Source organism: Opisthocomus hoazin, chromosome 5 (assembly GCF_030867145.1).
Source record: "Opisthocomus hoazin isolate bOpiHoa1 chromosome 5, bOpiHoa1.hap1, whole genome shotgun sequence".
Lineage (NCBI taxonomy): Eukaryota > Metazoa > Chordata > Aves > Opisthocomiformes > Opisthocomidae > Opisthocomus > Opisthocomus hoazin.
The window spans coordinates 57380124-57394710 of NC_134418.1; the positions used below are offsets into that span (position 1 = coordinate 57380124).

Consider the following 14587-nt stretch of genomic DNA (forward strand, 5'->3'; position numbering starts at 1 on the left):
GAGAAGTAGAAAGGGTATTTAACCTCAGTGGCATTTAGCATCAGAAGAACAAGCACCACAAGAGGTCCGTCTACATTAGCATTTTAGCTCAGATTAGGAGAGGGCTTTTGAAGCCAATCTCACAGTAGTCCTCATCTTCCATGCCTTGGATGTGTGTGTAGAGCTGCACAGACACACAAACTGGATCCCTTTGAGGATGGTAATTACCAGAAGATGTAGTCCGAGAGCATATCTTACGCAGTGCAACCATAAAGGGTTGGACTCAATCTACAGGAACAGGCTACAGCCAATCTGAAGTAAGACCTCTTGACATGTATAGTATGGATACCAGGTCCTTAGCACCAACTGTTTCACTCTACAAGTCTGCTCCTATTGGACATATACTACTCATCAATGTGGGCATAGCATAAGATGTGGAGAACATAGACTAAAACAAGACATGATACCAGCAACCACATTGTTTTGGTTTCAAACCACTGAATTAGCAGTTCTCCTCAACCTCACCATGACTGGGTTGCCTTCCAAAGTAAGATATTTCAATGCAAGATGTTTAAATAACATAAACATGATAGAATATGATGAGTGCGTTAAACAGATTCTCAGCCAGCTTTTTGTATGGACCGACTTTAACAACTTTTACAGTGATTACGAAGATCCTGAAGACAAAATTATCACCTTGCTGTACTTTTAGAGGATGACAAACTTACTAATTTATTGTTTATAGTGATGTAATTATTCTCTCTGCTTTTGTCTCAGCCTTTGAAAGAACATCTCACACCTTACTTGCCATCTTTTTCCCTGCCATAATTTAGCCAACTTTGTGATCTACAGTCCCATACATTTTCATGGTTCTTTGTCTGATTCAGGAGAAATACACCCTAATAGATGGATGAAATTGTTTGTCTTTATGTCTGGATGTGGCAGGGAACTGAAAGGATGATTCTCTTGGCTGTGAGAAAGGCACTTCCTGCTAGAATAGAACATTGCTTATTAAGGGTATGACTCATCATGATGCACTTTTATTGAAATACCGCCAAACAACACAGTCGCATCAAACTACGTTAAGCTGTTGCCTTGGCAAACCAGATTGAGATGTGCTAGGATTAATATTTTTCCCAAGCCTCATATGCTTTAATATCATGTTTCTTAGTCAAATGGCAACGGATAATTTTTTATCCCATTATTTGTGAGTAAAGGGGTCCTTTCCATAACATGTTACCTGTGATATGTGGTCAGTTTAGGCAAGAAAGAACCTCTCTGACCTCTGAATCATGTCTGGAGGTTTTTTAAACTAAACTGGCTGACTTTACACTGAAGCAAATTGAGAATTCTCACCTGATCCCTTAAGGTGGATCACCTACTGCCTCTGCTCTGAAGCAGCCGTTAAGGGAGAGCTGATGAGCAGTAACTTCTTCAATCTCTCCAGCTGTGCCAGAATGTCAAATGAATAGATCACAGCCTTAACATTCATGGCATGACCTGCAGAACGTGTGACTGTTGTGACATACCCAGGGGCAATCCGTTTGCTGAAAATACCCATGATCCCTACGGACATTCCCGCACAGATTCCCGCAAACTTTGTATCAATTACAGCTTTCTTGCCTTTATTGACCATGTCCCTGTTAAGCTTTATCCATCTCTTACATGAATTGTATCGCCAGTAGATACATTTACAATGTTCAGGGGGCAGTTGTGTTTATTATTCCAATAATTTTTAATGCTTTTCTTGAATGGTACAATTATGAGTATGCAATATAAGAGCTGGTGTAAGCATGAGCAGAGTTAGGTAGGCAATATCAATCTAGATGAAAAGGATATTATCAGTACATTGCATAACTCAGTGCTGCAGTTTTTACTCCTGTTAAACTCACTCTCCTTCCTTCCTGCCCCTCAACATCCAGATGGATAGAAAAGGAGCATCACGATCATACGAGTACAGTAGAGTGAATAGACAGGTTTCACATGTCATTTTTCCCATGTCATTACGGACAGCTTGTAGCATGTTAGCCTCTGGGAGTGGTACTAGTTAAGTCTGATGAGGGTAGAGGACAGGAGAGCATTATGTTTATTCTTTCACGTAGCTTTGTAGAACTCAAGAGGACGGTAAACATACCGATTATTTGCATGGGTGGTTCCACATCTGTCGTGGCTTCTTCCAACAATGACAGCAGTTTGGCTGAGACTTGGTGGACCAATTCAATGTTGCTAAACAAGCCATCCACGTCAAAGCGAGCAATCTAATGGAATACAAATATTAAGCGGCTGCTGACGAAGGATAAAGAAGGACATTGTGTATTACAGATCTTCTCTTGCTATGCCCTGAATGTTCAACACTCCAGGAAGCACCACTTCTGCAAAACCTCATATAAACATCCTCCCTGTGACTTCAAGGACACATACACAGTTTTCAGATTAGTATAGTATGGTTGGCGCAGTTAACAAAAGGCATATTATCAAGTGCTTTTAACCTTATTTTGAACTATTCCTAATCTGAAAGTGTTTACCTAGGAAGGAAATAAATATTATCATCTGAATAAAGAAAAGATCCTTAGCTGGCTTTAAAATGTTTGTTTACTGCCGAGTTTCAGCATCCATGCAGGGTCAGGAATGACTCTCACACATTGATGCAATGCACAGTCAGTTCACTTTATTGCTCCACTTGCGTGGTTATATACATTTTTCCATATCTGTACACACGATCACGCTTATTCGGATAGGCTACAGACATAAATCACACGCTGTTCACGCGCCGCACATTCCCTTATGATCGGTAACTATGCACTAATGCCAAAAGCAACAGACCGCCTCCACGTCCTTGAACACATCTTGTTTTTGCTAACCCACACCATGTGCACTATCAGAACTTTCTCAATGGCTATTCTGAGCTGTCCTTTCCAGCGGCCGGTTCAGTTATGCTAACGGTTTTGCTTAAGCGGCCCAGCCGTGCTAACTCTCAAGCTACATCGACCCGAACATTTTACTTTCCCACCGAGGAAAAGAATACTTGACAGTGGGTTTGATTCCCTGATTAGCAGTTGCTAACAGAGGCCGCTACATAAACTGAGACCTTGGTGCTTTGGTGCCGGCTACCACGTACAAAGACTTCTAGATGGTGGTACCATTTGAAATTAGTTGTCCTGTAAATGCAAAAATACAGTCATGATCATATAATTTCCACATATGTAAATAACACATTTACAATTCTGGGTATTAATATAATCTAAAGAGCTTCCTGCAGAGCCTGGGCACACAACATTGACTTCAGTGAACTGAAAATTCAGTGTTCATACACCAACAGAAAATTGCGTTCTGTATCCCTACTCATTTTAGAGCAAGTAAAAGATTTCCAGGACACATACTTTTCATACATTCAGTTATTTATTTCCTTGCACAGCAGGGCAATAGTTAATATTCAGGGACAATTGGAGATAGCCAGTGGTAATGTGCTAATACTGAGAACAAAGGCAAGACTGATTTTGACATCTGTATTGATACCCTCTGAAAATATCTCTCCATTAGAAATAGAATTGCTGACTGACATAGCAGCTTACCAGATGCCAGGAGGATCAAATTGCATGCTATTGTAACAGAATCAGAAATATACTTTCAGTACTAACGCACTTAATTTCTTTATAAGTATTATAGGGGCTCAAACATGGTTTCTCCATTTGGAAATATGAAACAGATTCATTGCTAGGTCAATTTTTCAAATGCTGTCCTTCTCTAAACACATTACAAACTTTCAATATGGTAGTTTATCTGAGAACTAGCCTTAAAACCGTATAACATTCTTGAAAGCCTTTCAAAAAAGCAGAGGTTATTAAATTAAGACAGTTATAATCTCTAAATTACTTTTCCTGTATACATTTAGCACAGGATTTCCAACCTCTGCTCCACCACAATGGCTACATAGTATTTGGAACTATGCTGTGCATGGGTACTTACGCACGTTAATACAGTGACAAAGGACAGAATCCAAACATATGGTTTCAGTCAGCTGGAAAAGAGCAAAGGAACACGGCACGCTTGTCAAAAATCTCAGAGGGTTCAACCAGGGAATACTCTTGCTCGGTGCTGGCCTGGCTGGGGAGAGAGTCAAGTGAGGACTGCTTCTAAGCAGATGAACAAGTGACGAGGAAGAAGAAATTAAGAACTCCTTACAGATATGCCAGCAGACGCCAGCTCTTCTTAAAATGCATTGGAACAAACTCTGACAGAGTTTTAAGAAAGAAAAAAGGTCCTGCAGGAGCTTAAACAGCACAGGCTTCAGCTGGTCATAGCATTTCCCAAAGAGGCAGTGCCAATGTCATCTAAAGACATTTTGGCCCCTGCACCTGTGTTTTGTCACCAGTTTTGTAAGAAACTCTACTTACAGAATGCTTGGTTTAAGGTCTGTTTAAAGTTATTTTTATTCTGTATTAGCAGCAGATATCATTTGTGCAGCCCCTGTGAACGCTATGTTGCAGGCCCCACAAATACGAATCTTTCTCTGGACAAGCTCTTCTGTTCCCAGCTTTCAGCTGTACAATTGTTCTACAAATTGAAATGCTGTTGAGGAAAAGGTGCTCATTGAAGTCTCAGCTGAAAAAGAAAATGGGTATCATTGGCCTAACAAGATCTTTTGCCTGAAAGATAGTTTGTGAGCCTTCCTTCTTAGAAGTACCTTTTCTGTCTAGAATGCAAATTTCTGAAGTGCTCACTAGGCTGTCGGGCAAGAGATTTCATAGAATCATTACGGTTGGAAAAGACCTCTAAGATCATCAAGTCCAACCACCAACCCAACACCACCATGCCTGCTAAACCATATCCCCAAGTGCCACATCTACACATATTTTAAACACCTCCAGGGGTGGTGACTCCACCACATTTCTGGACAGACTATTCCAATGTCTGACCACTCTTTCAGTAAAGAAATTTTTCCTAATATCTAATCTAAACCTCCCCTGATGCAACTTGAGGCCATTGCCTCTCATCCTATCACTAGTTACCCGGGAGAAGAGACCAACACCTGCCTCACTACAACCTCCTTTCAGGTAGTTGTAGAGAGCAATAAGGTCCCCCCTCAGCCTCCTCCTCTCCTGACTAAACAAGCCCAGTTCCCTCAGCTGCTCCTCAGAAGACTTGTTCTCTAGAGCCTTCAGCAAGGCCTGTGTCACAGCCTGGCGTGGTCTCAGGACGGGTGAGGCGTGGCCAGGAGAAGGGGCCTACATTGGGGGGGGGGGGGGGCCCGCCTTGTGCTCAGCAGGACCAAGGCCACCCGCGGGGCAGCTGGTCGTGGTGCTGTGCCTGAGGTCAGGGCTGGGGCTGATGCTGGGGACGGTGAGAAGGAAGGGCCTGGGTGGCAGTGGGACAGGCCACCTTGCGCAAGGTTGGGGGTGCCCCTTCCCATCTGGGGAAGGCAGGACATCTGGTGGGGATGTTCCTCGGCATCTGGGGCAGGCAGCAGCTCAATGCAAGCCCGGCCCTCTCCTCCCCTCTCCCTCGGTGCAGAAGAGATGGCACCTCTTCCCGAGGGGCGGCGGTGCTAGGCGATGGGAAAGAAGAGCCCACGCCACACTTCACAACCAACAAAAGAAGATGTCGTTGTTGGTGGGAGATGCTGGAGGTGAGCCTGCGCCAAGTCCATAGAGTTTCTTCCCAGGGAAACACGGCTTTCCCCTTATGAAGCCGTCTTGGCCGTGACCAGTGACTGCAATGTCTCTTGGGTGTTTTCTGGTAAGTCCCAGAACGACCTCCCTAATTTGATGTGGCCCTCAACTGAGACTGATAACTTGGAAAGAAGAAATCCCTAGGGTTCAGTGCTTTGCTTGGGATCATTTTACTCCCTTTGCAAAACTAGTCTCAACCTATGGACGTTCTAGCCTGAAAACTGCAGAATGGAAGGCACCACCAAAGCGCCAAGGCAGGCATGGAAATGGAGAGATTGGAGAAAGAGCCTCCTGCTCAAAGATGAGGAGCAGGAGGGCTCACAGGAGGGCAGATGCAGTCGCCAAAGTGCCAAATAAGGGAGGCAGAAAGCATTTTTATTGTTTTGTGGCTGTTTCTCGGGCAGCCACGCAGCTGCAGAGGCTAAGGCGCCGGCCGGATGCTCCCGCGAAGCTGTCGGCACCATGTCCCGCAAGGGAGCCTGGATGGCTGGGGTGCTGCCAGGTCACAGCTGTCACAGGTGGAGCCGCTGCCAGGGATGACTCCATCAATCTTGAGGTGGATACACCTGCAGGGGCTTCACGTAGTCCTTTGGCGGGATGTGGCACCTGGGCCTGACAGCTTGGCTCCCAGCAGATGGACCTGCTGCGGCCCCATGCTGTTGCCCGGGGTGCCCACGGCTGCACGCAGGACGATGGTGCTAACGTGAGTGCAGACCATGGCGCTCATGGCACGAGGGGGGATGTTCTTCCTCCTCATCCTCCGCTCATTGTCCCACTTAAGGCTTCTGAGAGGTGCCTTCCTCTTGGGCAGCTGCGGGAACCGTCTCTGTGCTGTCCCCCGCCAGCATGGGCAGCCAGCTGCCTCGCTGCTCCACCTGCTCTCAGGCAGGCAGACACATTTCGGCTTTGCACCATTCTCTGCTGGGGCTATAGCCAGGTGCCGCATGCCCTCGATCAGAGCATCGATGTCAGCAGTGCTGGTGGCATGAGGCTGGCGGTCTCTCCTCCTCCTCCTCCTCGTCCTGCGCTGCCTCTGCTTCCTCCTCCTGGCAGGTGCCATCTTCCTCGGTGGGTGCGGGGACCGGCTCTGGGGCGTCCCACGCGAAGGTGGGCAGCCATCCGCCTCGCTGCTCCGGCTCCTCTTCCTTCTTCAACCCATCACCACCACACCTTCTAAAGCATGGCCCGACGTGCCATCTTGTCTGAGACCACGTCTTAAGACAAGACAATTGCCTCAAAGCCTGTCTGCAGCCCAGCTCGCTGCAGGACCTCCGGGTGGGCCAGCCGAATACAAACCAGACAAGGAAGAAACAGCCACCCAAAACCAGCCTCAAAGGGAGTTGGAGGGCGGGTACCTCGTTGTGGAAATTGTGTCTAGACACCGACCCCCTCCCCAGCCTGCCACAGACAGGACTGAGAAACAAACACATGCACGGGACTGGGGGAACGTGGCCTACGTGCCACTGCCTACGGGACAATCTCCCCAAACACCTTAGAAAAAGCCATGCGACCAAACGACGAGGGGACCCCCACCACCGATGCACACAGGAACTACGGACCAACGGGACGCCGCTGGATCCATGCTGGTGACTATCTCTTGCCACTCTGTTCTGACCGCTCACTAGGTTTCTTTCTTTCCTGTCTTTGCCTCTCTTCCCTCTCGCTCTTTCCTCCTGCCTTCCATTCAACAAGTGATCAATCAACCTCTTTGATTGGCAGCATTTGACCGCCATTCTGTCTTCATCTCACTTTGGGAATAAAAATGAATCTCTATGGCTCGGGTCTTCCCGCACCGTAATGCACATCTACACTACTTCTGAATGCCTCCAGGGATGCTGACGCCACCACTTCCCTGGGCAGCCTGTTCCAATGCTTCACAACTCTTTCAGGAAAGACATTTTTTCTAACACGCAATCGAAACCTCCCCTGATGCAACTTGAGGCCGTTTCCTGTCGTCCTATGGCTAGTTACTCAGGAGAAGAGACCAACACCCACCTCACTACAACCACTTTTCAGGCAGTCATAGAGAGTGAGAAGGTCTCCCCTCAGTCTCCTCCTCTCCTGACTAAACAAGCCCAGTTCCCTCAGCCGCTCCTCAGAAGACTTGTTCTCTAGACCCCTCACCAGCCTTGTTGACCTTCTCTGGACATGCTCCAGCACCTCAATGTCCTTCTTGTAATGAGGGGCCCAAACCTGAACACAGTACTCGAGGTGCGGCCTCACCAGTGCGGAGCACAGGGACATGATCACCTCCCTACTCCTGCTGGCCACACTATTCCTGATACCAGCCAGGATGCCGTTGGCCGCCTTGGCCACCTGGGCAAACTGCTGGCTCATGTTCAGCCGGCTTTCAACCAACACCTAAAAAAAAAAAAAAAAAGCTAGCTCCCAACCCGCTCCTGGCACCACGCCACTCTCATGCTGACACTTGTGTTTGCATTAAGATTATCTGCAAGCAGAACATGGGTGAGTTGAGACCCTGATGTCACCACCTCGTCCTCCACCCCCAGAGCTCACCTGCTTGTTTCTTAGGGGCTGAATCACTTCCTTGATGCAGAGATCCAGGTCGCTGATATAGTCTTTCTCCGTCTGCATGAGTTCTGTGATGATTTTCACCCTCTTGGCCATCATGCGTCTGCTAACTTGTTCTTCATCCTCCTGTGGTGAAGTGGCAGGGGATGAGGACCCTGCCTGCGGGGCCATTTTTTCTGTTTAAAAGAGGGAGCTTTGTGAGGAGCATCGTAATCACATGTGCTTGCCCAGCTTGCCATGCACGACCATGGGGGAACATAACTGGTGCCTGCTGGAAACTCCCAAACCTCCATGGGGAGCCAGAAAAGAAGCATAAAAAATGGCAACCCTAGATCAGACCAAGTGTGGTTCCATCTCCCTCCTCTAAAAGCAGACATGGGTTTGGCAAAGGAAACTGTCCATTTGGCAGTAAGGGAATAACGCATCACAGGCTCCCCTGGCTTTGATGTTGTGTATGTGGGCAGAAATTTTCCATGGAGTACAGGACAGTCTGATCCTTGTCAAACTGAAATTCGAGGATAGCTGATGCTCTTCTACTCCTTTGGAAACACAGGCTCAGTCTGACCTCTATTATGACTTGGAGGATGGGAGAAAATGTTTTCCTGTGGAAGAAAAAGGCTGTGTTTACCGTAAATAAGCTTCACTGGAATAACCTTTGCTTTATACAATGTAATGTTGAGTCTATTGATGGGAGGCTGAGGGCTGCAGATACTGGAAGACAATCCTTCAAACAAGGACAATGTTATTAACAATGGTGATGAAACCTGCAATTCTGTTTAAAAAGATTTCTTTGAAAGAGGGAAAGGTATTACAGGAGAATACGGGCAAACCTTTAATGATCAGTAACAAACATTTCTTGGAACAACAGAGATCATTTGGACCAGGACAGCCTGAACTATTTTCCCATACTTAAGACCTAGAATATCTGATAAAATACATGGAAAAGCAAGCGAGTCTTCTACAGATAGGTAATTTATGTATGCTACAGTACCTGCGCACAACCTACTTATCTGTAGTGATGGTCTTCCCTTTTGCTTGGTTCGTAAGCCAGCTTGCAGACATCTGTGTCAGCTGTACAAAGGGCAGCGAATTTTATCTGTGTACACTGACAATCTGTATTTTTCATTAGGAAAAAAACACACACACACACAAAAACCCCAAAACCCGCAAGTGAAAGATTTCAGAGGCTATTCTGGTGTTTTTCAGCTAGCCACAAGATGGTGCAGAGTACCAACAAAGATGGACATATTACTGTACTCATCTCTGCATTACCCAGGTCATGCTTTGACAGCGCGGGCTTTTATTGCTTAGCGGCAAAGGACAGGAATCTCTGCTGAGGATCAGACTGCTACGCCTTCGTGTCAGCTTCTTGAAGGGAGCATACTGTATAATGAGGCAATAGCAAGCAGTATCTGATGCTTTGCTTGCTGATAGCCAATACTGAATATATTGCAGTTGTTTGAACTGATTGTCAAGGGTGAGGTCATGAGCGCTCAAGTGAGCATCGAACAGTGCTCAGCTCACCCGTACAGTGGCCAAGGCTGTAGATGATAACCTGGAGCTGGGCTTGTGGGAAAACCAAGCAGCTTTCAGGGGAGAGGGCATTTAGCCGCCTGCCGCTGAGAGGTGTAAGATGTTGTAAATCCAATGTATTGTCATCCCCAACCCCTTCTACAATTATGCTGACCACCGATATTCAGAAAGGACAGTTTTGTTATGAATGCTTCTCCCATCAGGTTTTCTAGTGAGATGGATGTGGCCACAGTTACTGTTTTAAATAGCTGCTTTTAAATAGTACCTCTGCCTCTGTACTGCTAGTTTTAAACAGTGAGGGCAAGGAACACAAACAAACCAGCGAGGGGGGGCTGTTTTTTTGGACTCTTTTGTATTTAGACATACTGTTTACCTTTGAGTTTTTAGCCTTGAAGTCTGTGTATAACGCAGGCATGAACATTTTGTTCTCAAGTTTGTACACAGACAATAAAATGGAAACATGATGGGGCGGTCTCCCCTCTGCAAGGCTTGGGCTGTCAAAGGAAATTTAAGCTGAGTCTTGCCCATGTGAGTCTGTGCTGGTGTGAGTGCACGGACTGCACAGGAGCTCGCATTGCTGCAGAGCTCATCCACCAAAGGTGCTGTGTGCGGGACAAAACAGACTCTGCTCTTGCTTTAGTGAGGAGGAGAGTAAAACTGGTACCAGTATCACTCCACAGCTCCCTAGGAGCAAACTGCTGCTAGAGTTGCAGAATGAGACCACCTTGTCTGCTGCTTATGTACTAAAATGGCTTTTTCCTCTAAAAACTTAACGGTATGTAACCACACTTCTACATTCACAAGGAACCGCATGAACAATCCATTCCCACTCCAGTTCTGCACTGAAATCAGCATTTTTCTTGAGATCAGATGTGAAAATGTTTGCATACGTGACAGTTCAGGGTGACTCCTGAGAAAGTGTAGAGGACCAGACGTCCTGGAAGATCTCAGAAGTGTCTTTTCGTCTCAGATGCAGCACTGTTATATCAGTTGGAATTTGAAGGTAAACACAAGATGCTGTGCAAAAGAACTTCCTAATCTTTTATACTGGTGGCAGGGGAAGGCATTATATGAGCAAAATAAAGCCACTGTATCCCACTTCAGGCTTGAAGTCACAATCTCTCGAGAGGCTGTTCTTTCAGGTTATGTCATTAGATTGCCCTGACCAAATTTGATTCTTGAATTATGTCAGGGCTCATCTATTATCCTTATTGCATGATAGATAATAATGCCAGAAAAGAAAAACTATTCTCAGCAGGAAGAAATAACTGTGAGAAATCTCAGCTAGATGCTGTTTCCTTATAGAAAACATGTTTTTTAATAAATGTATCCTTTTGTTAAAAGTAATATGATTTTCCATTTTCACTCAATACATTCACTTTTTCATTTCAGGCATGTCTGTCTCTATAGAATGCAACAGCAAGATCCTGAAGCGATGGTTACAGCCAAAACCTGTGATTTCATGTTCAACGGATTGCTTTTGACCAGTTTGAGAACATTAGTAGCTTGCTGAAATCCTTGTGGAGTAACTGAAAGTTTAATAAATGCACAAACAGCAAGTGCATATCTGGATCATAAGCAGACTCATTTCTACCTGGTAACGTGTACCAGCCCCACAACAGTTCAAGAGAGGATTAGCAGGAAGAGACATTGCTGAGGATTAACAGTTACAGTAAGAATTTAGCTCATTCGTCCTCAGAGATGGCAGGTTTAGAAAAAAGAAAAAACTGTCTGTTGAATGGTTTATTAGACAGCTGCGTCTTAAAACCAGTTTATAAAAAAGTAATTGGTACTTTCAGTAGGCACAATAATATAAAGTAAAAGGTAACATTCGTAATTGTTGCTTTGTGATGTCAGTTATCTGCAGGAGTTGCCTTTCTGGAGGACTTTGCTTTGCAGAGGAAGGTGGTGACTTAGGTTTTCCAGCTGTGTATTGAAGTAAACAGCTCTAGTTGCAGGAAACAAGAGGTTCACTATGTGATGACACGGACAAAGCAGCCACACGTCTTACAAAAACAGCTTCTTGCAAGCGTGAAGTCTAAAAATATCCTCCAGATGGAGACATTCAGCAATGCAGCAAGAGCATGGAGAAATAGAGCTTGCAATGTGCAAAAGCAGCAGCTCTCTTCTGTGCCCAGTGGAGGTATTGGGGCATCCACAGCAAGTGACTGGAGGAGCAGCTGTAGCAAGTTTGCAAGATCCACGCATGCAGATTTCCCTGGCTTTCCCACCTAAAGAGTGAACAGCTCCTAGAGGTCCGATCTATCCATCCTTCCTCCCAGGTAAGATGCTCAGGTTGGGTATTAGGTTTGCCCTTGGGGACGGGACCCAGGTTTCTCCCCATCCAACACTTTCCATCTGGAAGTGAAGGTAGTGGCACAGAATATAGCAACAAGTACAGCGATGTCGGTGCCTGGAGTGAGTAACAGGCCTTTTCATTACTCAGGAAGCATTTGGAGAATGCCAAAGGAATGCAATACTGCACTCACGCTGTGCAGATATGGGGATTTTGCCTGGCACAAGGGAGCAGTGAAGGCGTAAGTTATCAAGGTATAACAAACAAATTACAGCATTACTGTGTTTTCACATGTGAAACCTGAGTCTCACACCACCCTGGATAAAATTACTCCTCTGTGAAAGCAAGTCCTCAGATAGCCTGTACCCTCAGATAACCTAGCTATTACACACGGGAATGTACACGGGCTTTTATCAGCTGGATTTGGGAGTGAAACGAGGCAGCCAAATTCAGAGACTGCTGCTGTGGCAGCTTTCCTCGTCCCCCTCACATCTTGCCTCGCACTGCAGCCCTGGCTCTGCCCCTTACATCGCTGCTTCCACTGCGGGTGCTGGCAAGGCTGTGGGGCACAGCGACACTGGGATCCTTGGAAGTGAGGGAGCCTGAAGCGGGACAAGCAGTGGAAAAGGATGGAGTGTCCCACTGCGTGCAGGAGAAGCTCATCACATGAGCTAACACGCAAGGAGTTTTACTCCAGAGATGCCTCCCCTTGTGAGGGATCACTTCATAGGGGTGTCATTACAGTTTTGCACCAGAGTTATTACAGTGCAACAATACAGTGCAAACATGGTGTGAATTAGATCTGCTGAACTCCAAGCTGGGCACTGAAGCGCAAAAGGATTGGGAGAGGGTTGTGAAAAATGCCTTTTTTTCATTTACTCATAGCCACACATAACAGCAGCATTGTTCAGGACTGGGTTTGTTGCACACGGGCTGCGAGTTACACACGCAAAAAGCCCCTTTTCTGAACACAGGAGGACAACACCGCAGGACCAGAATGACCTCGCACCAGTCTTCCTGGGCAACAGCTCCACTCATAAAATCTGCATCGGAGACCTCCTTGCAATTGGGTCATTCAATCTTTGATCATTTTTCTGTTCCATAAGGTACAGAAAATATTTACATTCAACATGCAAATTCTTTCTTCAATTCCTTGACAGCAGACCGCTTTAATTATATGTGTGCCGACAGGACTACAGAGAGATCCCATGTGACCGCAGTGGAAGGGAAGAAAGCTTATCATCAGGTGACAGAAGAATGCCCTTATTGTTAGCGCCAATACTTACCAATAAACCTTTCCAGTATGTCATATACCGGTATAAATATACCACTCCTGTGGCATTGAGCTAATATGTTAATAAAGCCACAACCAAGGAAGGGCCGCATCTGAATGGCTTCCCCTGGGACACATGCACCTCAAGATTTGTCACAGATTAGCTGTACGAACTGTGAGCTGTGCGACCCACAACACAAAGTATCCCAATTAATAAAACATTTGTTAATATGCTCAGAGAAGCATCCATAAACCTCCTTGGGTCCTAGTCTTCACTCCTTTCCCCCGGCTGCTGTCACTAGTTATGGTACAGTAGCTCCTAAGAGTCCTAAGCCACAGGGCAGGACTTGCTTGTGCAAACACAGCAGCACAAAATGGATCCTGCTCTGAAAAGATGAGCTCACTTCCCAGCCCGGCTGCCACTGCAATAAGTTCAAGGAATAACTCCAGCTTCATTGCAGTGCAAGTTAACAGAATTAGATCCTCTGAGCTTAAATTTGCACGGGAGAAAAGTGTTTGTTAGGTGGTGATTTCTCATCACAGGGCACAGTGAGGTATTTTCATCAAGCTGTCTCCTGCACTTCAGGAAATAATCCAGACTTTTACTCCTTACTGTACTTGAGCAAACCAGCCACTCCAAAGATCAATAGATTTTGCAGAGAAGTAGGATATTATCTGCATTGTAGTCCGTAGAAGGTTAATCAGTAAGTAGAGCGCAAAGCAAATAAGGAACTGGAGAAGGGCGTGGGGGGATCTTTGCTGGTGGCAGGAGGTGCGGAGAAGCTGTCTGCATGGGCAGCCCAGGTGGGAAGAAGTGGCATGCTCTGCAGGCAGGGAGGAGGATGGCATGGAGGAAGGTGCCCTGCTTCTGGTGGAGCGAAGGGGGATGAGTTGCCTCTGACTGGGCTTTTGTATATCACAGTTTAGCAGCTTTCCAGGAATTTGCATAATTTTGCAGGTTTCTGAGTAATTTCTGGTGTTGGTTATTTCTCATAGCTACATTAGACACAGGCAAAACACAGAATCTGGGGTTCAGGTACGAGCTCTGAGGCATTATATTGTGGTAGCTGTGTGATTTGAATCACTGTATTACAGGTATGTCACTGATGTCTTTTAAATGGAAGCACGTGCAAATCATTTATTAGAGCAATTGACCCATTCACAGCTAAAGTTAAAGGAAGTTAGTATGTAATAGGTTTGTAAAACAAGGACAGTTTTCAAAGCGGCCATTGTCTTGCTGAACACTGCAAATGTGATCTCCTGTCCCTTCTGGAAATCCACCATTTTCTATAGCTCATTTTTCAC

General features: G+C 45.9%; 1 protein-coding gene across 1 annotated transcript in view; it reads right to left on the reverse strand.

The window, feature by feature from the left end:
* Positions 1-14587, reverse strand: part of ARHGEF38 (Rho guanine nucleotide exchange factor 38) — a 39466-nt gene that overhangs the window by 20936 nt on the left and 3943 nt on the right. The window contains exons 2-3 of the mRNA XM_009945266.1: positions 8166-8356; positions 2114-2237 (exon numbers count right to left, since the gene is read on the reverse strand). Of these exons, the coding sequence (XP_009943568.1) occupies positions 2114-2237; positions 8166-8356 (315 nt within the window). The remainder of the gene's footprint in view (positions 1-2113; positions 2238-8165; positions 8357-14587) is intronic.